Below are 25,074 nucleotides of genomic sequence, written 5' to 3'. Positions count from 1 at the left end.
GCTGGTAAGATAACTAAAATACAAATATGAACAGGAAATCTACTATTTTCTGACTTACTGAGTCCCATCCTTTGGTGTAAAACCAAACACATTATAGAAACACTTGGACAAATCTGTTCAGCTCCAGCTTAAAGGGAGTTCAATTTTTTGCCCCCACTTAATCCTGCTGGAGTCATGTTACAGGTGGACAATTAAATTATAAAAAGGATGTGAATGTAACATATTCTCCACCTAAAAACACTGAGAAAACTAAGAAGGTGCTCACTTGGATGTCTAATTTTCACCTCTGCATGCAAGAATACCGAAACCCTAAACCTATGCCAAACAAACAAAAACCCCAACCAAAAAACAACTAACAAAACAAATCCCAAAAAACAAGCAAACAAAAAAGGTGGCTTTTTTTTTCTTTTCCTGAAAGCCAGACGAGGCATAAGGCAGCTGTGTTCTGGAACTTCAGGCTTGGAAAGATCTTCAACCTCATCTCAGCTAGTTGAACTCATAAGGAGAAGCAGAGGGAAGTTTAGCTGACAAAGACTGCTGATACCCGATTTCTCCTCAGCAACTGACCCCCAGAGAGTCTGAAATGTCTACTACTATTTTTAGGTATTTTACCTCAAACTGTTGCAGCCTGCGCTGAGCAGTGTGATGGCTGACACCCCCCTCCTGCCCCTCTGAACTCCATGAACAACTCACCCCACGCAACACGGCAGGGAAAACCCCAACCCATCTGGTAATTTGTATAGCAAACCATGAAGAAACAGTTTCCTTTCTGTTACAAAAGGGGAAAACATTTTTGTGTTATGAATACAATCATGCTTCACAAAAAAAAATGTAAGGGCTTCCAACACACCCTCGTCCTCGCATCTCTGCATGAGGCCTGGCCACCCACCACACTTGCTCGGCAACCAGCTTCGGTTCAGACAATGGTGCGATTCAACGGATTTCGGCACCTCGTCGAGCTCCTGGTGACTCCAGTCACGGATGTGACCTTCCTCTGCCTCGGGCCGGGCCAGCACAGCTCCGCAGTCCCTCGTCCGCGGCGCCCCGGCCGCCCTCCCCTTCACACCCTAGCCCTGCGGCTCCCAAGGCCTCCGAGACAGCGCCGCATCGGTCCCTGCCGTGTGGGCTCCATCTAGGGCAGGAACACTGGTGACCGCTCCTTCCTCTTTTTCTTCCTCCTGTCCTGCGGTTCCCCGCCTCCGCCCAGCAGCGGCCGAGCCGGCCTGTCAGGTACTGAGAAGAGCGCCGGCTCTCGCCAGCGGACTGCCGAAGCGCGGCACGGCACAGCCCAGCCCGGCCCGACGGGAGCGGAAGTCGGCGCCCTCCCCACTCCCTCCCCGCACAGCGCATGGTCGCGGCGGCAGCGCGCTTGCCGGCCTCCCCTCTGGCTGCCGCGCGTTGTGGTCTCGCCCGCCCCCGCTGCCATGTTGGATCGTGGGGCCGCCGGAGCCGGGCCGGAGTTGGAAGTTTAGCGTCTCTCGGAGGGGCGGGTGCGATCGGCCGCCAGAGTGAAGCGGCACCGGCGCGGCAGCCACCCTTCCTGGAGTCCCCTCTGCGGGCCGCCGGTAGCTGGCTGAGACTCCGCCGCCCTTATCCATCTTCCTCCTTCCACGGCTCTGAGAGGGAGGCTCCGCGATGCGGCTGCTGTGAGGCGGCAGCGGAGGAGGAGGGGGCCGCGGGCACCAACAGTCGCAGGGCGGCGAGGGCAGCGCCGTGCCGGCCCCGGCCATGAGTGGCAACCCGCAGCAGCAGCCCCCGCAGCCGCGGCGGGTCACCAATGTGGGCTCCATGCTGCTCACCCTGCAGGAGAACGAGAGTCTCTTCAGCTTCCTCGGCAAGAAATGCGTGGTGAGTCCTGGCCCGGGCGGCAGGGAGGTGAGGGGGCTGCCCGTGGTATTCCTGGGTTGGGCATCCCCGAGTCCGGCCCGATCCTGGACGCGGGGGACGGGGGGCCATAGTAGGCAGGGGGTGTATGGGGACAGGCTTGCCGGGGCGCAGGGAAGTTGAGGGCTGCGGAAGTTTCAGCTGCCCCGTCTCGACGCCCGGACAGGAGGCGGCCTCCGCAGGCCTCGCACCCTGCCCATCTCGTCCGCAGCACCCCGAACGGTGGGAGTGAAGTGGGGTGCTGGGGGCAATGAACGGCGGTGGCCACGGCCGCAGCGCGGGTGGCAGGGCCCCTCGGCCAGCCCGGCCCAGCGGAGCTGCCTGCCCCGAGCGCCGGGCCCAGCCTCACCCTCTCCGCCGTGTCAGCTCTGGCTGGAGCCGTGTGCACCCGGGCGGCTCCGAGACCGCCTTCAGTGCCGGTATGGGTTCTGTCTTTCCCTGCTTCCCAGTTCATCGGCATTGAGCTCCTGAGGGGCGCCCACTGGAGCTCACCCCTGCCCTGCAGCTGACCCATGTTCTGCAGGGGGCACCGGGCAGCGAGGGAGCAGTCGCGGGGCTCGGTGACAAAAGTTCAAGTGCTCGGGAAGGCTGGGACAAGCCCCAGGTGCACCTGCAGTGCAACAAAGCGGTGTTGATGAAGTTGTAGGAAGGCTCGTATCAGTGCTAGGCCTGCTTTGAATTCAGTCTGTGCTTTTCCTAGCCTAAACAACAGGTTCGTGTACTCAAACACTTCATCTTTTCCTGTTTGAAAAGGCAATTAAAAATGCAATGGTTAAAAGAAAACACCTTGTAGTAAACGTGTCACCAAGTATATCAGTATGTGTTTTTTTCAGAATACCTTCTTGCATATAAAACTGTATTAAAATTGTACTTATCCATAGTCAAGAACTACTTGAAGGCTTCAAAAGTTAACTCTTTCCTTTAGAAAATAAGTGGCTTTTAGAAATATTGCATTTTTTTTTGAGAAGTGAAAATAAAGACGAATATTCTTTAAAAAGAAAGCAGGTATTTGGAAGCCATTGAAAATTCTGTTACCTGGCTGTCTCCTAGTGCTTTTTTATCCATCACCTAGCGTACTGATGTTAGGCTACTTTCTGTAGCACTATGAAGAGTTTTTAAATCAGGATACCCTTACAGTCATAATGGCTCTACATAATTCTTTGGACTTTGAAATAGTATTGTTGATCAAGCTGACTGTTGCAAGGAAAGCCTAAGATGTAGTAACAGAACAGGAAGTAGGTGATAGTTACGTTTGGGTGGGTTAAATAAGATGCTGTCACAGTAGCTAAGTTAAATGGGTCAGACTGTGAGACTATAAAGCTTGGTGTTTTGGAAAGTAAGGGATTTATGAAAAAAAAAAACTACCTCCAGTTAACTAAAGTACTTTCAAAAAAATACTTCATATGTTTAGCTCATTAAAGAAATAAAACCAAAGCCCGACACTTTTCTCTAAATTTAAAAAGAGTGCATGTGTTTGCACGTGTTCATTTCCAGGGTGTGGTGTTATGTTTGTTTGTTTCTACAACTTGCATTTTGTCAAGTGAACACGCTCTTCATTTTTGTTACGTTCAGCTGTAACACTCACCTACTCAAGTTCTCAACTTCTCTGCATAAATAGCCTTCTGAAAGCAGACTTTGGAGGTAAATATCCTCACAGTATCTGGGTGTCATGAGATACATGACAGGTTGATAGCTTCATAGACATCACTTGTTATTTATTTTTCTTGAAACTACACATTCTTGTGGCTTGCACTGACTTTTGGATGACATTCCAATTTGAAGTTCCTTTAAGCCTGTTCTCTTACCTTTCCCCTCCAACTCTGTATGCTTGCTAGGTTAAGCATAGGCTCATCTTACTATAACTTCTGATAAGACAAAAATGGTGACAATTCATCAACAGTTTAAACATCTTTGTCTGCTGAAGGGCAACATTTGTCAGAGAAATGGAATGGGCACCTGAAGATGGTAACAGATTTGACTGTCTAGCTTCAATCCATGATGTCTCTGTCAGAGCTCAGTGTTCTTGATGCTGTTGACCTTTTCAGCCTGACTCAGTGTTGGCATACTGTACTGAGAAATGCCTTTTTGCTATAAAGTACATGATACTTGATCTCTTAATACCCCTGTTTGAATTATGCATTAGTGAAACTTCAGACTAAATGCTACTTTTTAAGAAAGGAAAACCTTACGAGTTCTGTAGGATGTTGCAAGCTTGCTTTCCCATCAGCTGAATTGTCTGCACTACCTGGCTGCTACAGGCAGTGTTTCTGTCAGTGTGGAGCATGGATATGCTAATGCATGTGCTATGCATCTGCCATATCAACATCATTTTCATTTGTGTGTCGCTTGACCTTGTGTTTAGATTACTAGCGAAATAAATGCCAGAGGAACAGTTTAGATGTTAGACTAGGTACTCTTTTTGTAGTAATGATTTATAGTGTTCTTATGGAGGGCATAGTTCTGTTATCAGTCCTGAGGGGCTTGGTTAAGAAAGCGTGTGGCTCTCTGGACCTGATTTATTTCAGCAGTCTTTCCTTTGACTCTGTTTTTGACTGATAACAAGGCAACTACTTTAACATAACATTGAGGGCTGAACTACTCAATTTATGTTCTATGGAAGAGCAAAGGAATTTTTCAAGTACCTTAATTTTGATTGAGTACTTGCAGTGTATGAACATAGATAATGACGTAGTTTCAATGGCATCTTAAGTAATGATGACTGGAGAACACAAAAACTTACCTGGAGGTTGGCACAGTGGAGAGGAGCCATTGCTCTTTGTGTGTTGATGAGACTGATAACATTTTATGGACTACTACTGATACTTTGGGAATCTCTTTGTGTGGTAGGTAAATGTACATATAGAAGGTTACTGATTTTTCTTACTCCTTTTTTTTTACACCACTTTCTGAGCTGTAAAACACTTCCCTGAATCTAGGCATTTAAAATTCCTTGGCCCATGACAGATCAGGTTTTCAGAACCAAGGTTCTGGCTAACATTTGAAGCTGCAGTTACTGTTAATTTGGTTGAAAGATGAAATCAAATGTAGGACTACTCTCAGTAGGGATGCAGCATAAGGTGGCCCTTCAGAACGTTATTGTTGCTTAGGCATATAACAGATTTTTTTATTCAGGTAAATAGGTAAGTTTGTAGAAATGTTTCAATAGCCATTTTTTATCATGATGTAGAAATGAAAGTCTATAACCTTATGCTAAGGTGAGCTAGGAAATTACTTTTGTGTATATTAATGAAATAATTTTGTAGTTGTACAAAACTTGGATGCTGTTGATTAACTCTGCTCAGTTATACAAAAGTAAGTCACTTAAATATTTGTCTGTAGGAATAAGAAATAGTTTTGTCAGGGAAAAAAAAGCTGGCTGTCCCATTAATTGATTTTTAATTGCGATGATACTTTAATAATTTACATTAAATTGATCAGTAATGTTACTGATGATAAACTAGCTTATCCTGTAGAAATTATTCTGTGTGAGAGGCCTTAGGAAAGAAAACAAGGAAAATGTGCAGTTAATAACATTAGAAGTAGGTAATGGGGTATGGATATTTTATACTGCTCAGAAATGGAACTCAACACTTAGAAAAGGTACAATGAGAAAGGCTGGCAATGGGTTGTTATTTTGTAAGATCTTGCCATAGTTGATGTAGTAAACAGGAACTGATAATGCAAAAAGAGAAGTGACACAACAGTAAACTCAGAAAACTGTTTTAGCTGCTTTTAAAATGCTTGTGACCAGAACAAAATTTTATGTCAGAGCCAAAGGACAAATTATAGTAATAGTTGAGATACAACCACCATTCAGGTTTTTATTTTAGCTCTTACTTGATAAGAATTAAAGGTTTTATCAGTAAAAGACAGCAAGAACTAAGACTACAGGTCTGAGTGATGGGCAAGTTCATGCGGCTGAGAAGCGTTGAGTCTCTTCCGTTTGAGTTTCCGCTGCAGGCTGTACATCCAAAAAAGGTTGACATTGTAGCTTGAAAAGGAGTTATCTCTTGAATGTGTAGGAAGAACTGAGTCATCAGTTCAGTGGTGGTTATCACTTTGCATGTATTTTTAAATGAGGTGCAGAGGAAGAAAACAAAATATATAGGATAGGGTCCTGTAGAACAGAAGACTTGAGAGTTATGCCTGGATTTCTTTTGAGGTCTGTCCCATTCTATCAAAATACATGTAACATCTTCAGATGCCTCACTAGTATCCCCTGGAATCCTTGACCTAAGCAACTTGACAGCAGTAATCTTCCTTTTAGAATTAGTTATATTGGGTTTTGAAAGTTCCTCTGAACGAAATTTGTGTGTACAAGACTGTTTTTCACAGAAATGGGTCATATCAGACTCTTCAGAGCAGGTGGCTTAGCCATCATACTCACACTGCCTCTATGTATCTACAGTAGGGTTATTTATCGTCAAGTGTTTCTCACACTTCTTGTTCTCACAACTTGCTATTAAGCTAAGGTAGTGAGCTATGCTGTAAACAGATTATTGCATCCATGGATGAGAAATGTGTTGAGACCACATATGAACACACTACAAGGCATTGTATCTCATAGCTCTATGTATTTGAGACAAAGCATCAACTCACAAGTGTGGGATTCAGTTCAAGAGTAAGAGACAGAAATGCAGGTTTTCAAATCCCATCATTGTCAGTAAACATCACTGGCTTTTATCCAAATCTTCTCACCTTAGCATAGGAACTTAAAATTTTTAGCTGAATTTCTGTCTGCTTCAGTGACTGTAGTAGTTGCATCTCTCTGACCATGCTTGTAGCTCATATGCTGAACAGGTAGATTTGTTGCTTGAGATGCAATGTGAGTCCTACAACAAATTTTAGTTGCATGTCTCTGTTCTGAAGTGTTACATGTTGCTAAACAGAAGGTGATGTGGTAATGCAGGCCTGGAACAAATAGGATTTCAGTGCTCCTGTGTTTTCTCCTGAGCTACTTTGTAGACGTTTTCGCTGTTTTGAAGGTAGTCAAGTGACAGAAGTCTCTTAACATCTCTGTGGTTAGTTGGCTGCCAAGTATACCACTCATACTCCTGATAACATGCTCTGGAATCCTATGGTGTGCAAACACAACAGGATGAAAACAATTTGTAGTCACAAGCTGTTGTGTTGTAATTTACCAGCTCCTCACAGCTAAGAGTTGGATGGAAGAATTTAGACTGCAAAGTTTTAAAGTAGGATTCAGATTAACAGCCGTGTTTTGACTACAAGGTTTTCACCAAGATGTCCAGACACCACTTGATTAGGAGAATGCCTAAGGAAGCGGGAGTTTCTGTTAGAAAATAAAGACTGAGTTTACTATTTCATGCAGATATGTAAATGTTTGTCCTTTAACAGAGAATTGATGTGATTTCTGTGTTTTATCTGTTTAGAAATGTTGATCTGAATCTGTTACCAGTGGAACATTTCTACCGCAAATACTTCTTTGGGGCTTCTCAAGGGTAGAGATTCTTATGGCCTTTATTTCTCTGTTACTACCTCTAGTAGTCCTGGAATTACAAACTTAGTTACTGCTGTGCCAGCAACAGGTCAGTGCTGGAACAGGGGAAGCATTGAAGTTATTTGTATATGAGGAGTGAATGTCATCTAGGAATTTTGTTGTTTAACCAACATGACAAAAGTCTTGATTCTTTCACTGACCTTTTATAGTCAGAGATGTTTGCGTTGGAGACAGGGTTTGGTGAGCTTCTAAGTGCTCAGAAGTAGTTTGCTTTTCATTTAAAGCTGTGGTAAGGTTTATGGTGTCTTCTCTTCCAGTGAGCATGTTTCATAGGGTTGTCTCTTGAGGAATCTTTGTAGAACAGAAATAAGTCACCTGCCCTATACTAAGTTTTAAGGTTTCATGACCTAATACATATATAATAAAATGTGGGAAATAACAAACGTGTCACGGGTAGTAGGCAGAGTAGCTTATTGGCAGGTTGGGGTACAATTTGATCAAGAAAGGTTGACATTGTTAGTTTGGCACAGAGGGATTTGGGTTTTTTTTAAGTGGCCACTTTGCTTTCATTGTAACAGTAAATCATACAAAATGGATTTATAAAAACTGGCAGTATATCTTCATGGGTGGTTTTAAACAGCCATTTCTCATAACTCAGATGCTGTACAAGATAGTTTTGTTTCTCAGGGTATGTGCTTGGATACATTTCCACACTAAATTCTCTTGCTCTCAGATGTGTTGTTTATGCCTGGATAACTGATGAAATGGGCACAGTAGATATGCAGTTACCTTCAGGGATAGTTGTAGTTAAAGATCCTGGAGTGTGCTGTGGTCTTGATATGACAGGAGCAATGTACTAGAAGGGTCAAAGGGAAGAAGAAGAGACGTAATACAAACCATCACAGGGGTGCTTTCTTAGAAAGCTGCTCACCTGCTTAATTCTTCAGATTTGGTAGTGTATTTTCAGCTACCCATGAGTTGAAGGTGCACAGTTTCTCTAACAGCTCTTCATCTTCATGCAGTGAAAAACACTTCAGGCATCTCAAATTAAAATGTCTGTGTAAAGAGTGTATGATTCTGGAAGCAGTTCATTAAGTGAATTACTCAGTTCCTGTAAGCTTAATGTTCTGCAGAGATCATTGCTGGCAAGGAAGCTGTTGCTGCAGAGCTTGGTGACATACTGGCAGATTTGCAGATTGCAGCTCACCTTAGGCACTTGCTTTCATACATGCATTCTCGCCTTGCTGAGGTGGTTTTCCCTGTACTGCTTATTTAGCTATCCCTACTATACTGACTCTAAAGCAGCTTCCTTTTTTATAAATTTTGCATTTTCTGAGAAAGAGGATTAATGCACTTTCCAATTTTCCAGTATGTCTAGGTTAAAGCTGAAAGATCACATAAAGGCTCGCTAATCAAGGTCATAAGTGTTTCCGTTTCTGTAAGATGCTTTCACACATGATTTCTCCTTCACAAATTTGTGTAGTTGAGAATTCCCCTACACTTACCTGATTTCTCTCCACAGTGAATGTGTTATTTTACCTTCATCTCCCCTTGTTGATTAGCCACCACACAGTATCAGAGTGGTGTAGTTAGATGGGAACGTAACTGTGCTCACTGAGCATATTGTATGCAGGGATATTGTGCCTGCAATCTGAAAAACACCAACCTAGTGAAAGAAAATGGGGCTTCCTCCTCTTTAAAAAGATAAACCCCCTTGCATTTCATTATTTGAACTCTTTAATTATGGAAAGATAACTATTGCCTCTAAAATTGCAAGCACTTAAGAAATACATTTGCTTCAAGTGTTATTGATGGTTTTCCCAGAAGTTAGGCAGCACTTGGTGAGATTATGTGCAAGAAGAGTTATGTTTAAAGTAGGGATTCCTAAATAGCATTCTCTGAGTATCAAGTAACAAGACCTAATGCTTATCTTTATGTCTAGACTGGAGAACAACAAGAATATTTGAATACGGGAATTTGGCACTAAATTGTAAATGCATTCTCCCCACATGCACACACCCCTTCCCCCCCACCTCAAGGTGGTGGCCAGGAGATGTATTTATCTCTATGGGATTTGTAGATAATAAAATAATGAATAATGATTTGTTGTATCAATATCTTCCTATGTTGGGGATAAAGATAATTAAGGGATGTTTTACAACCACCTTAGTACATTTCATAACAGAAGCAATACTTTATTGACATAAAAAAAGTCTTAGTTTCTATGCAAAAACCCCAAAGCTTTAAGATTTGGGTTTTTTAATAGCAGATTACTCTAAAGTTGGTAATGATATTTAGGAATCAATTTAACTACTATTTCTTTAGTAAGCCCAGTCTCCCTGATCTGCTTGCACACTTGTCCCTCCACTTTAATCAGGGTCTCCTTGCACTCTCTTATCACACACACTGCTTGCTTTTTTTATTTTTTAGAAGTTTTCTGTCCCAGCAAAAGGGTTTCCTCCCCTTATTTCCCTTTGTACCTCAAGTGCTTCCAAGATCTTCCTCTCTTCTTTGAACCCCTGTATCTATGATCTGCACAAAGATCTCCACGTAGAAGTTCCCTCCACTCCCTTACAAGTGCTTTGTTCTTGCTGATGAACATTGTGTCTTATCAGAGATGCAGTCCTACCCCATACCCTATGCTGGGATAGACCTGGTCTGTATTATTTTAACTCCACAAGCCATTGCAGGAGGAGAAGAGGAGAGAGTCTCTATGCCAGCCAGCTCTTTGCTGCTGCGTACATAAAGGTGCACTTCAGCTTGGGGTGTGGCCATTAGATATTTCTCTCCTATTTCATCTTCACTGGTCCAAAGTAATTGTTGTTATTGCTATAGAAAAGAGAACTTTTGGTGTATAGGTGAGGTGGAGGCAAAACTGGAGTATGATATTCCTCAGGCTCCTTGCATAGCTCCACCCTCCACTGCTGCTTCTCCAGGCAGGACCAGACTCTCCAGTTCATAAGCTGCTATAATAAGAAATTGTATTCTGGAAGATACAGCTTCAGCAACTCTGCAGGCTCAGATTCAAAACCACAAAAGTGCTTGGTCCTGTCCTGCTTTGATTAAACTGTAAGTTATTTCCCACTCCTCTAAGCATGTGACACTTCTTCCTGAGCACAGCCAAGATGTGGTCATTCTTTTTAAGTAAACTTTTTTTTTTCCTTTACCCCCCTTTCAGTCAGCCAAAGCAAATAGAAGCATCACTTGGTTTCTGACACTGAACATGCACAGAGGCAACCAAATAGGCTTCTCTCTGAAAAACTGCACTTGAATTTTGTGGTTAACTGAAAAAAAGGAAGAAAACTATGAGCATCCTGTACCAGCATGTGCTCTGTGCAATACCACAGGCAAAAGCTTCCCTTTATGTTTGTGAAGAAGGAAGCAGTAATTTCTAATAAATATAAGGCTGTTTTACTTTAATTGCCTTTGCCCTATAGTTAAGAGTATCTCAGGTATGAAATTCATGTTATAACTGGGCACAAAATGATTAGCATTCGTATTTTTAGTAGCCTGGCAATGAACAGTTTCAAAACATTATAGATTTGGGGCTTAATTTTATGCAATTTTATATCAGCTAGTTTGGTTTTTTTAGCCATACAATAGATATTGTCATTTTAATCTTTCTTAAACAATGTTGACCTCTTTAAGTGTTATACCACACTGTTAGCACTGTTCTCAATTCATGTAGCTGGAACTTTTTAAAATTATACATGGTTTTAATGCCTTTGGAACAGAAAATGCTGGTTTCACTTCATCTCTAAGAACTCAATAGCAATTCAGCAAGCCACCTATTAAAACCAAATATTTTAGTTTTGTCTTTGAGAGATTTGCCCATATCATATGCAGATGCCAACATTTAAATACTGGACTGTCTGTTACTGAGTCTGTATTTCTGCACAGACTGTGCCCATGCTTGCCTTAGTACTGAAGCCAGTAGATGTGCCACAGCTGCATTACAGATTTGTTTAATAGGATGCATGGAGGTAGATTTAGTGCTAAATATTTCTCTAGGAGATGTAGATCTTACTTCATTCCATGTCATGACTTTCACTTCTTCATTTTTATGTCCTTTAGGAGGTCTCTCAGTGCTTCAGTTGATACTATTCCTTAACAGGCTCTTTGAACATATCTGGCCTTTGCTGCCTGTGAACAACTAATACTGTCTGTTCATCTGTCCTCTGTTCTTACTGTTTAGATGAAGGTTGCTTATTGAAGAAGTGCTCCTACTCCAAGATTCACAGTGTTTAACAAAAGGGTTCATCCCTCATGCTGACTGCACCTGTCTGGACCTTTCTGTCTCCAGTAACCAGAACTGACAGACTCCAAATGTGAGACACATACCCAGGATACATTGAAGCTTCGTAGGAGAAAGATGCATCTTGTCTGTTCTCTCACCTCTGATCTCAGCCATCTGTCCTAACATATTGATGCTAATAAACTTAAGTAGGGCAGTAGCATGAACTGATGCACTGTTCTGTGACTGTCCGTGGTGTTTAATTTGTTGGCGTGCTTCCTGGCACAGTTTGGGTAATGCAGCTAGTACTTGCCCAAGTCAATGAATGTGGGTTTGGGAGCAGAATGGTGTAAACATAGTTCCTAATAGGCAATATGAGTAGGGCCGTCCCTACCCAGTTTGCATTGTGCTGGGAGGAGGGGGAGTTTTGTGCAGATGTGCGTTCTGCTGTACCAGTTGCCTTTGGATCCAGGTCCACTGCTCCTGGTCCTAGTTATTAACACTTGCACAACCAGTGAAAGCTACCAGGAGACAAAAGCAACAGAGAAGTGCTGGGGATGGGAAGATGGAAGTGTTCTATTATTCTAGTCTTGTTGGTAGCACGTACGTGACAATAAGGGTCAGTTCTGCTGCTGTTCTCATAACTGTTCTCTTTGACATCAAGCCAGAGTAAAATGTGGGTTTCCTGCCAGCAACAAAAGTCAGTCTTGTTCCTCTACTCCTAGAAATTGCTTTTGGGAACCTGAGAAGATGCAGGTGACTAGTAGTTTCCAGTAGACAAAAGTGTGGCTGAGCATTTAACAGCCCACTGCAGTGGACAAATTACAAAGTGCATCTGATGTATTGTGAACACAATCTCATAAGGTTCCTGATCCTATTCTCTGATTTTTGAGGGGAAGAAAAGTATATTTTGTGTTCTGGTAAGGACACCTGGCAAACTTGTATCAATTCTTCACAGACTGTGTTATGTACAGCAGGGATGACCTTTAAGGGCTGCTCCATTTCATGGTATCATAGTATCGGTCAGGGTTGGAAAGGATCACAAGGATCATCTAGTTCCAACCCCCCTGCCATGGCCCACACTAGATCAGGCTGGCCAGAGCCTCATCCAGCCTGGTTTTAAACACCTCCAGGGACGGGGCCTTCAGCTTCACTCCATTCCCCCTATACTTACTATACTTCTTGATTACAGAGCACTAGTCTACCAAGAAAATTAATTCCTGTCTAGAGGGTTTTTTTTTCCAGACAAATAGTTTGTAGGTAATTTAAGAAAAGTTCTGAGCCTCTTTAGACACTTCAGGGATGTGCCAAGTTCTCTTGAAATCATAGGTCGCACCCTCATGATCATTTCTTCCAAAAACTGGCAGAGATACCCTATTTCTTGTATGAAGACTCGTATAAAGATTGAGTAGGGTGCCATTTTTCTTAAACTTTGTCTTAAACTTTTTTTCTCTATACTCCTGGGACTGATACTGTCTTTAATATACTCAATATCAAGAGCTTTCTGGCGTTATGCTAATACATTGAGGCTGTACAGATGCTCAGAGTAATTGGTGTTCACAAAGGACAGGAATATCTGTAGAAAAACTTGAAACCCTAGAAACCTAATTTCTACTTTGACAGTGAGTATCGCCTTTGAGTTGTTTGGGTTCAGGTTGCATCAGTGCCATTCTGAAGAGATGTGTCATTTCCAGAGGTGTTACACATCTGAAGAAACCTAACCAGTATGTCACTGATAACCCTTTTTTCCCTTGTTTTATGATTACAACTAGTGTGAATGAACATTTTTTATTCTGTTAGTGTGGTGTGACAATAGAATGGCTGCCTTTCTGCTGTCATAAAAGCACTGTAACCTATCATCATGTAAGTGGAGGTATTCAGGAGTGACAAATGCTTGGTGTGACAGTAAGGTTCTTCCCAGTTCTCCCAATCAGCAAGAAACAGTGACATTGGTCATGCTAGCCTTATTCTCAGCTCCAGAACAGACTCAAGAGACTTGTAGAAAAGTAGTTCAGAAACTGAAGCATGTAATGCTTCAAATATGATGCTTGACTAGAGTCATGATACTGACTGATTGAATTGCCAGTGCAATACAGATTTATTGTTTTCAGTATTTTTTCCCCAGTGGAATCAAAAGTAAAGATATCTTAAGATCTGTTATGAAAAAGTTACTTCAGGGCAGGCAAACTCATGATCAGTAACCTTCTGGCACATAATGGAGGTAGGAAGAATTTTGGCTTCAGGGAAGGATCTTTGCTGTTCAGCAGCCCTCTGTGCATTTATTTTTGGGCAGTGGGTAGTAAGTGTGCAAAAGGAGATTAACTTTGTTGTTAATATCTTGAGTTTTCAAAGTTGTTCTTCATCTGAATTTCTTTTGGAAATCCTAGCTAGGCAGAAATTAATTGGATTTTGTTTTCACCATCAAAATTGGGTGTTGCAAACTCCTCCATACCTTTCCTTATTTATTTTTTTCCATCAACAAACTACGCTCAGATATTACCTATTCCTTTAGGTAATCCAAGGGGAGAATATAACAGAAACACAAATTGTACAGGAGAACTTTTCTTGAGTAGTAGAAGTTGAGGTTGGTAATACCTGGCCTGAGTATTTAAACACATACCCTGAGTTTCAGAGCCCATGCTACAGAATATTGCCGAGGGCAAGCTCTTAATGCAGCTCCTAGGAGGCATAAGTAGTAATACAAAAAAAATAAAGTATTAGTAGCTTTTATATTATGTAGCTTTAATTCTTCATAAAAGAATCTGCATGTATAGTGTGATGGTCACCCTTACTGAAGACCTGTTATAGCTAGAACAGGGTGCCTAGTTTTCAAACCTTGTCAGGTGTTTATCTAGTTCCTCTGGGGTAGTGAGAGACTTTTCACTACTTTTTGGTGTGTCATTTCATAATGTCTATCCTTATGTACTAAGACTTCAGGGTATTTTGTTGCTCAGGGGTCAGGGTTACTGTGGAAAAGACCACTGAGAAATGCCAGGTAGGTGGGAAATAACTTCTGTTTCATAAAAATAATTTTCCTTTTATCATTGAGTCATGTGCCTTGTGCTGCTTATTTTTCCATCTTAAGAATCAAGTGTCAAATGTACTGTGTGAAAAGTAAGTGTGATAATGACTTACAAAGGCTTAGTAAGTTTGTTACAAAGAATTTACAGATGTGGATTGTCTAAAATGGAAATAGGTGACACCTTAAGCCTGAGATTTACACAGAATTGTCCATATAATAATGCCATTCTGAGACACTGCTTTTAAACTGCTAGAGCTTGTTTACACATGAGTGAACTTAAGTGGCTTTTGCCTCTACAGTGCATTGTTAAGTGATGCTTTGGACTTGCAAAGGAGGAGTCCATACAGGCAGTGACAATTTTAACATCTGTAATAAATGTCACTTTATTCATAAGGCATCCCTCATGGTAAGACAATTTCCATATGTAAACCAGTCTGCAGTGACCAGGCTGTGAGGTATGAATTAGTGTTCATACATTGGGAACAAAGTCTAATACTCTGCTATTAGCAGAGAAGATAATGTAGATATACCCCACACATACCTTTGCCCTAAAAGTCTGTGTTTCTGTCTGTGGCAGCAAAGTGGTTTTGGTTGGGTTTTTTTCTTCCCCCTATGTTAGTTCTCAAGGCAACTTTCAGAGGTTATGTCTCCATATTAGAGATGAGGAAATGAAGGCACAAGGGAGAAATAAATGCAGCATGCTGTTCCCAGAACTGTATGTAAAATAACAGTCTCCCAGACATTCAGCTGATGCTTTCACCAACTCTTCTACTCCAAAAGAGCTTTGAGCATTGCTTCCCTGGAATGAGCTTTGAATATGGCCAGGCATCTTATAATGACTACACCTATTATTTTTTTTTGTGTGTCATATATAAGTTTTTTAAGACTTAAAACCAGCAGTAACTTTATTTGTAGCAGACTCTGTTGTTGGTATTAAACAAAGAAAAAGTCATAAAAAGGTATATGTATGCTTAGAGTTTCCTTATAGCTGACTTAAATTATCAGAGCTATTGTGTATGGACTGATGGAGAAGGAATTGAAATGTGTTGAGTTGTGGCACAGTGAAAGTGTTGGGGAGGTGCATTTCTAAGTACCTTTATGTAAGTAGATTGAGTCTGCTTTGCAGAACAGACCACAAGTTGTGTACATGATTATGAGACCAGTTGCTGGCTATTACTCAAAGAGGTTTTACTTCTAATAGCCTTTTCTCAAGTTTCTTAATATATTGAAGGGGGTTCTTTGTTAAATGTTGGCATGTAGTTAATGTTTTCTTATGAAAAGGCCTTGAGCACAAGCCCTACAAGGAGAGGCTGAAGGAGCTGGGGTGGTTTAGCCTGAAGAAGAGGAGGCTCAGGGGAGACCTCATTGCTCTCTACAACTACCTGAAAGGTGGTTGTAACCAGGTGGGGGTTGGTCTCTTCTCCCAGGCAACCAGCACCAGAACAAGAGGACACAGTATCAAGCTGCGCCAGGGGAAGTTTAGGCTGGAGGTGAGGAGAAAGTTGTTAGCCATTGCAATGGGCTGCCCAGGGAGGTGGTGGAGTCACCATCCCTGGAGGTGTTCAAGAGGGGATTGGACGTGGCACTCGGTGCCATGGTCTAGTCATGAAGTCTTGGGTGATAGGTTGGACTTGGTGATCTTTGAGGTCTCTTCCAACCTTGGTGATACTGTGATGCTGTGATAATTTAAGCTGTTTTATTTCAGTGTTCTGTAAATATCTGATGTTAAAATCTCTTATTCTGGCCTCAAGCTTATAAATACTGAGAAAAATTTACTTAAACCTTACCTTTGGGAAGTAAATATTTGGTCTTTATTTTAATTTTTAAAAAATCTGGACCTGACAGAGCACCAGTAGATATTAAATGGCACTTTCAGGAGCTCATTAGTGTTCCAGTGCTGGGATAATTCAGGAATTCCTAAGGCTTATGCTGCACATTACTTTTTTTGCTCAATTTGACTGTTGTCATGAATATTTTCACTTGTGAACATGACGATACAAGCACCATTAAGTGAACCTATAAAGAGATAGTGTGGGGCTAACTCTTAACCAAACAAAACAAACCTCCAGACAAACAAAAAAGCCAACAACACATCCAATCAATTTTGGGTTTTATGGATGATAAGGGTCTGAATTCTAATGTTTTTCTGAAAGCATTCTCATGTGTTTGAAGTGAGTGTGAGGCTACTTACAAGAACCTGCATTAAATATGAAACTAGTATGTACCATCTGGAAAAATCTTGCTGCATAGAAAGTGAAATGGTTGGTGAAGGCCAAACAAAAGAGGACCTTAGTGCACAAAGGCAATGAGTTGGTAGTAGAAAATAATGACGAGTCAAAGGAGCTGGTTTCCCATGTAGCTGAACAGACCATACAACAGAAAAAGATTTGAGCTGCAGTTTTATCCCATGAGTTGGCATGAAACATGATTCTTGCCCTGTATCTGTATGACTTGAACACCAATAAAACATAGCTTGAGAACCAGTTAATCTACATGTCTGTACTGTGCTGTATCTGTGTAAGGATCAGTCTAGTCTTGGGAGTATTGATTAATTTGAAACGGCTTAAAATCGAAAGGTAGTCGTTAACATTTCATCTAAAAATTCCATGATCTCTGAAGAGGAACATTCTTACATGCCTTGGTTCTGAGTGTATTGGGAGGCTGAGGGTGGGAGTAGAACTGCAAGACAAAAATGTCTTTTTTTCTGCAGTGAGGATTCTTGCTCCCTGGCAGTAAAACAGTGACAAGTTTGTGGCTGGTGCCTGTGTGCAGCACACTTTCTACATTTCTGAAAGTAACAAAATGTGTAAGTTTAACAGTGGAACACAAATAATTGTGTGTTGTCATGTTCTGTCTAGCTAAGATTTCAGCAGTGTTAAGCAGAGCAACACAGCTGAATAAGCTACAAATGATGCTGTGCAGGTAAACAGGAAGTGACGGCATTCAGCTTGCTCATCAATGAAATCCCAGGTTGTGTATGTCACCTGGTAAATGATCTGCTAAGATGAGATAGGTTGGAATATTGCAATCTGGAACGTGCTTGTGGTTATGGTTATGTCATATCCCTGGAAGACCAAAGTCTTGCATGTGGTGTTTGAAATGAGGGTGTAGGATTTAAAAATGTCTTTTATTCTGTGTTTGAAAAAGAACTTCTCTCTTACTAATCATGTGCTGTTTGATTTGGTTTGCATGCTATGCTTGTTTGCCCACATCTTAATTCTTGGTCTTCTGTGATGCACCATTGAGCAGCATGTGTTTGAAAAAGGAGTTGGCTAGCTCTAGTTTAGATTTGATCAACATCAGTCTCTTGTTTAATCCCTTTTTTTGCTGTAACATCACTTAGTGATTGTTGGTACCTTTTTCGCATCAGTCAAGCATCTTGAGTGAGGATATTGCAGCTAAACACGTGTGATAAGAACAAGGCAGTGATATCTGTTCTTGGTTACAGCATTTTTTCCCCCCCAGTTAGTTTTGATCTCTTGCTTAAATGTTTTGGGCAATTTGTTGTGTGGAACTGTCTTTTGACTTACAAGATCCTCATGATTCAGAAATTACAGGAAATACTCAGAATGTTTTGGGTTTTTTTTTTCACTACTGCAGAAAAACTTCCTATTTACCTTCCCCTTTCAAACAAGAAGGAAGCATCTCTTACACTGTGGTTATATTTTTAACATAGCATAACATTATGTATAGATGGAAAAAATATTAATTTCTTAGCATCTATAGATACTGCATTTTTAAATGAGTGTTAGATCACGGGAAATTAAGGAAAGCAAGCTTTATGCTTAAAATTTAATGTTGATGGTTGTTGTAGCAAATAATTTCACTGGCAACAGAACTGGTGGCCTCAGTCTTCAGTGGAGTCATTTTTCAACTTGCACTGAGTAAAGCTTTTCCTGTGTGATCAGGTATTTACAAAAGGCTCTCCATATGTCAGTTCTGTCAGATAATGTGGAATCTTGCTTTACTTCTCCTGTCTGTGGAGCAATCAGTCTGTCTTCTGAAAATAATGCCTTGTAAATGGCATTGAAATGTGAAGATTGTTTCCAGCTGCTTAACTTGTTGAACTCTGCCAGCAAACTTCTGAAGTATAAAATCCTGTCCATAGTGTCCAAAGATAGCTTTTTTGCAATACGCAATTGTCTTTGGGGATGAAATTACTAATCATTTGTTAAATACACCTTTAACAGCTGCAAAAGCTTTAAAAATTGAAGTTACCACAATTTACCAAAGTTGCAAATGAAGAAGTCTCCAAATCCCCAGTGGGTGAACAGTGTCATGTGCCAGATTCATTTGTGAAGATTCTGGAGGCAGCCTGCTACAAAGACAGAAATCATAAACCACTTTCAGTTGCAAAGTCTAATTTACTAAAATCCATTTTTTTTTTTTTTTAATATTATGGATTCATTAAAGTATTTTCATCTACAGAATGTGCTGTGTTTACTATCCAGACAGTAAAATAGAATAAACCAGGTTGGAAGAGACCTTCAAGATCATTGCGTCCAACCTATCATCCAACACCATCTAATCAACTAATCCATGGCACCAAGCACCCCATCCAGTCTCTTCCTAAACACCTCCAATGATGGTGACTCCACCACCTCTCTGGGCAGCCCATTCCAATGGGCAATCACTCTCTCTATGAAGAATGTCTTCCCTAAAAGTATCATCACACAATTTGGTTTTTTATTATTTGGGTTGGTTTGTTGTTGTTTGGTTGAGTTTTTTTTTAGGTTGGTGTTTGTTTGTTTGCTTTGTTGTGGGTTGGTTTTTTTTTTCTTTTTAAAAGATGCAATAACCATGAATAGCCTGATCTACTATTTGAGGGGAAAAGGCTAAAAAGACAGCCGCATGCATCTGTTGTACTTTTTCTGTTGTGTGGAGCCATTGGCCCTGTGGCCTTTCAGACTGCAAAAGCAGTCTGCGTTTAGCGTAACTAGTCTTTTCTCTCCTTGTGCTGGTTTTCCTATCTCCATCCCTTCCTGTCTAAAACTACAAAAGTAATTACAAAAGTTGAGACTTGTGAATATTTATTGAGGCCGTTAAAATTTGATGAAATTGTTGATGTGTGTCCACATTCCTTGCTGTTATGCCTGAATTGCACCAAAGCCATCATACTAGATGCTCATGCTTAAGAGGTTTAGATTACCTACTATCCACACCTAATAAATACTGTAGGATTCTAAATCTACTTAAATTCAATGTTTCTAAGTTTCTGTAAAAGTGCTGGGAAATATTTTCTGTCTGTTCTAGCAAATGCCTCTGCTGCTTATAACTTGGGAATTGTTAGGGAAGCATACTTTCATGTTGTTTATGTAGCCTAATTAGTTAGGCATCATCTGAATCGTAGCAGGCTTATTCAGTTCATTTGTTGGAGGAGATTGCAGTGCATGCCTTCTGTAGGACTGCATGGTGGGGAGAACATTCACCCTGGAAGTGGGTTATCAGCCTTTCCTAGCAGGAAGAGAACACACTGTTCCCACTGGCAGGAGATATCTTCAATGCCAAGAAAATAGCTACATTTTCTCTTGAAACAGGACCACTCTGCCGAAGAGAAAAGAAACTGCCAGAAAGAATGAGCAGAGCTTGCTCGTGTGGGGCCACTGAGGGCCTTCCCTTGAGAAGGGGAGGAGGTTCTAGTGCCTGGTCCCTCTGGCAGGTTTGATGTTTCTGCATAAAGAGTGATGGGCTAAAATGCGTAGCTGTGATGAATATTTTTCGAAGCTCTGTATATTTATGGCAGTAAAGATAACTGCAGAACAACAGGAGGGTATTTTCAGTAACTCCAATTTTGTTTGCTTTGAATAATGTGAATTTATTGAAGTGTCAAGCTGTTGCTTAAACATAAACATCTTTTTTTTTCCCCCAGATAAACTAAGATTTCAAGCAGTATCTCTGCTTGCTTGGTCGGTGCTACTTTTTCTTCTATGTTTGGTTTGGGTTTTGTTTTTTTCTGTTTGGTCTGGTTTTGTACAGAATACTTAAAATGTAGTGAAACACTACAAGTGTAGTCAAACACTGAGTATTGCCTAAAGGCCTAATTTTCTATGGATTCATCTGGATTTCTTACAGAGTTAGCTGCCTTGCATTCTACTTCTACTTCATGTCTTTCCACTATATTCATGAATCTTAATGAGTTTCTGTATCTCCTATGACTCAGACACTGCTAGGCTGTTGCAGATTGCTTTGGTATGGAAGCTTCCTGGCCTTGTGGTCAAGAGTAGATTTACACCTCAGTAAGCCTTTTGCACAGTGAAGTGGTACTTGATGTTATCATGTCTCACTTCCTGAACCCTGCTGCCTGAGGAAGACTTTATTACTTACCACTGTTTTAATATCAATGATAACAGCCACCCTTTATTCTTGAACAGTCACCCCAGAAGCAAACTGCAAGCTATCTTTCTGGTCTTGTATTAAAGAAGAAATGAGTGAGTTGGTAGCACCCAGCATCAGCTGGTCAGGCTTCATCACATGTTAATGTAACTATGGTAAGGAGTTCTACCATAGCAGGTCTTTAAAAGTGCCTGACACAGGTAGTAGTTGTAGTATTGATGAAGACAACTTTTCTAGTTACCTTCTTTAAGGATAGGATAATGAAAATACTGATTTCTGTTACTGCAGGGTTTGGATTGCACACAGCTATTCATCACAGCAAATTTTCAAGTAGCTGATTGGGTTTGCTATGGCTTTCAGGCCAGGAGTCTTCAGACTGACTTTGGGATGAAGCTACAGGCATTGTATCAGCTTAGGGTTTATTTTTCAAGCGGTTACTCTGCTTGGAAACAACTGCTCCTGGTAGTTTTACGGTACAGGGCAAGTTTTTCCAGTTTTAAGACACTTCACAGGGGCTGGAAAGGATAACTAAGAAAAGCAAGCCTCCCATAGGAGATTAAATTCTGTACATATGCAGGATTCTGCATTTTTGGGGGGAGACTGTGACTCTTAAAGTTGGTAGGTGTTTTCATGAGCCTTCTGTTGATACTATGTATGTATCCTGTAGTATATCCCTGATCCAGACCGGTTCTGTCAGTGAGGCAGTCGGCATACAGCTAACAACACCAAACTTACTGCTTCATGGGTCATTGGTTCGAGGGCTGTGACAAGTCCCTGGAATCAATGGCATGTCCTCCATCCAGAGGCTGACTGGAAAAAACAAAGGGAACCTGAAGGGGGTTGATTTTCATCTCCATGGCCCATTAGTTTTTGGTAGGCTACCTCATTTCTTTCCCATGCATCTTTTCCAGATATATGAAATGGACAGAATCTTTGCCAAAACTGTTAAAGCACAGCAGTAGTGCCAGCTTCAAAGTCATCTTCCTGAGGGTTCATTAATAACTAAATATTAAATTACAAATCAATTTAATATGCCTCAGGGGGGAAAAAAAGGGGGAAAAATTGCACTTGTTAGCTTATTTAATGGGAGTCCTGTTTAATTTGGTCTAAAATTGATTACCTGGTTTTGGCACCTGTCTTCCAGCAACTGAATAGCATAAAGCATAGCACCGCTACACTGCATGATGAAAATGGACAGTTGCTAAAGTAAAAGGAGATGGATTTTATTGTCCTCCCCACAAAAGTACCCCTCATATTTTTTTCCTGTATTGTCCTTTTAATTAAAAGAAAAAAAGTTGGGATTTGTAATTATGTTCTAACATGTAAAAGCCTTATTACACTCTGTAAACACTACTATTTGCATAATGCTAATGAACATGTTCAAATGCAATTGGACTTTAAGCTTGGGTGACCTCAAAACAACACATACCTCAGATGTTGTTCTCTAACTTGCAAACTAAGCTCTATTTGTAGGGTATCCAAGCTGTGATCATGCAGAATGAGGACACACTCTTTGTGCAGTATTTTTCTTCTGTCTGCTCTTAGGGTAGGTGCTGGTTCAAGGTTTTCTGTGCAGTCATCAAGTTATAACAGTTAGTGGTTTACCCAGGTAATCCAGTTGTTGCTTTTACTGCTAAATACAGTATCACAGTATCGCCGAGGTTGGAAGAGACCTCAAAGATCATCAAGTCCAACCTGTAATACAATATAATAATAATACAATAGGGAGTCCTTTCTTGACACAGACTGTCTTCTGTGTCTTGAATTTAACTTGGGTAATTCTTGCCAAGGTCACCCATTTCTGCTGCATAGGCCTGTTGAGGAGAGTTTAGTGAAGCTGAACTTGTTTTGGAGGGTTGTGAAGGCTTCTTGCATGAGCAGTGGGATGGTTGCTGTGGTTGAATTTGATACTTTCATTACAACTGTAGAATGGGCCACCTGTGCTTCTTTTGAAGTTGTCTTGTGTTAACAACAAGATGATATTTGAGAAATGAGAGGAAATGCTGGTAGAAGAAGTTTTAAACAAAATCTGGCCAGTTGTGCTCAAAAGTCTTTACCTGTTGCAACATATGGGGAGAAATGACTTGTCTTAAATCTTCAACTTGACATCATCTATCTGTTTTCTTGCGGTAGTATGGCTAATTCAAGTGTCCTCTTTTGCTTGTTTAACAAGCCCAGTTATGATTAAATTATTCATACTGTTCTAGTTTATATAGAGAGAAGTTTTACTCTACATTTAGTTGTAGAGCATTTGAGGAGACAACTGCAAAACTTTCTTTTGATCAGCTGGTCATGCTTTAGCTTTTTCTTTAGGTTACCAGAAAGATTTATAGTGAGTCTAACAGCTTCTGAAGAGACAGTTGCAAAAAGAAACAGAATTATGTCTCAAAATCTTGTGAAAGTTACATCACAATTCTTGGGCAAAAGTTATAAAGCCTCCCCAAGGAATGTCTGTCAGTCTGGCTATCATACTTTTACTCTTTCAACAATACTGAAAGTTTTTTAATATATTTTCTTTTAAATCCCATGAAATCTAGGTTCTTTGGGCTGTTTTAAACTGGGTTGAAAAGCATGATATGAGTGCTACTGGAACTTAGTAGATTATTTTATTGTGCAAAAGACATGCCTGCATGCTAGATGTCAAATGTTTAAGCCAGTAGCCAGTACTGATGAAGGGAAAATATTGCTTGTAGAGCAGGTGAGGAAAACCTAATAGGGAGCCTATTACTCAACCTAGACATGATCCCTCCAGAAGGGTCTTGTAACTATAACAGATCTATGGAAACATCTGCTTCATGTTCCATAGTGAAAAAGGAAATGAAACTCTTTGACTTAGCACAGAAAGAAATGGAGAACAAAGCAGAAAACAGTGTTATTGTAACCTTGTACTAGAACTGAGTTCATACAGCATGTCTCATCCCCAATCAAAGAATCATGTAGCAGGGCTAGGTAAGATCCACATGAGAGTGACAAGGCTAATTAAAGTTCAAAATGTTGTTTTTATTTTCTTGGTACAATACTTACTTAAAGCCAGTATCTCTTCCTAAACAATAGAGAACTTAAAGGGCAAAGAAGTGTGACAGCTATTTTAAGCCCAGGCTGGATGAGTCTCTGGCCAGCCTGATCTAGTGTGGGATGTCCCTGCCCATGGCAGGGGGGTTGGAACTAGATGATCCTTGTGGTCCTTTCCAACCGGGACTGATACTATGATACTATGATACTATGATAAATGTGTGTGCAGCATGGAGAGGCAACTATAAAACCACTAACCCTATCTTCTAATGTAAGAACAAGGAGGGACAGTCAGCTGGAACTAGCAGATGGCTAACTTTTAGATTGAAGTAGCTAACTGTTCACACAGTGCTTAAGTGAAATGTGAAGCACAATCCTGGTTGGTGTTCTGATGCCCGGAAGCTCACATGGATCTGAAGAGGAATTGCATAAATTCACAAAGGAAGAATTCAACATGTGCTGTAAAATACATACGCTGGTTCATGCAGTCGTTAAACTCCAGCCTGCCAGTTTCTGAGGATGTACTCCCATAGTGTAATGATGTGCTCTTGGATTCTTACCTAGGTTTCTGATGCTGTTGGAGAGTAGATCCTGGGCTGGCTGGCCTCTGGTCTTATCCCATTACAGAGCCTTTAAGCTTTATGTCCCTGTGATGCCTCAAAGGATCCAGTATTCATTCCCTCACTGGACTGTTAAGATAGGACATATATGTCTCAGTTTGAAAACAGGATGATTTCAAGTAGCCAGCTGTGAGTGAGCCTAGCTCATGTGAATTCTCAAACCATGGCCAAGCATTTTAGGCGTTTGCTAGTTGGCATGGGCTAAAATCATGCCAGAGACTATTGGAACAATTAAGCAATGTAGACAGTTGTGTTCCAATACATGAGAACATTTCCAGGCACTGTGTAATTTGCAGTTCTAGCCTCAGTATTGCATTTCTATCCGGTTTGAAGTACTGAACAGAAATTTAGTTACACAATGGGGCTTCTCCATATGACCACTGTAGTTACTGGTCCTCCTCTTACAAAGTCTCTTTGCTGATTTTCATGAACAAGAAGAGCAAAGTTCAGTCAGGTTCTTCAGCTGTCTAAAGATGGTATAGAAGTGAAAATCTGAAGTGTAGGAGTG

General features: G+C 41.0%; 1 protein-coding gene across 2 annotated transcripts in view; it reads left to right on the top strand.

Annotated features, from left to right (window-relative positions):
* The first annotated feature begins 1,405 nt into the window (after window positions 1-1,405).
* Window positions 1,406-25,074, top strand: part of WASL (WASP like actin nucleation promoting factor) — a 51,704-nt gene continuing 28,035 nt past the window's right edge. The window contains exon 1 of one of the 2 annotated variants that reach the window (XM_068165503.1): window positions 1,406-1,848. In XM_068165503.1, the coding sequence (XP_068021604.1) occupies window positions 1,729-1,848 (120 nt within the window). In that variant the 5' untranslated portion in view covers window positions 1,406-1,728. The remainder of the gene's footprint in view (window positions 1,849-25,074) is intronic. The other variant, XM_068165510.1, reaches the window with a different exon arrangement.

The sequence above is a fragment of the Melanerpes formicivorus genome, unplaced genomic scaffold (genome assembly GCF_026170545.1).
Source record: "Melanerpes formicivorus ecotype bairdi unplaced genomic scaffold, bMelFor1.0.p_v2 SCAF_3, whole genome shotgun sequence".
NCBI lineage: Eukaryota > Metazoa > Chordata > Aves > Piciformes > Picidae > Melanerpes > Melanerpes formicivorus.
This window is presented reverse-complemented; position numbering and strand designations above follow the sequence as displayed.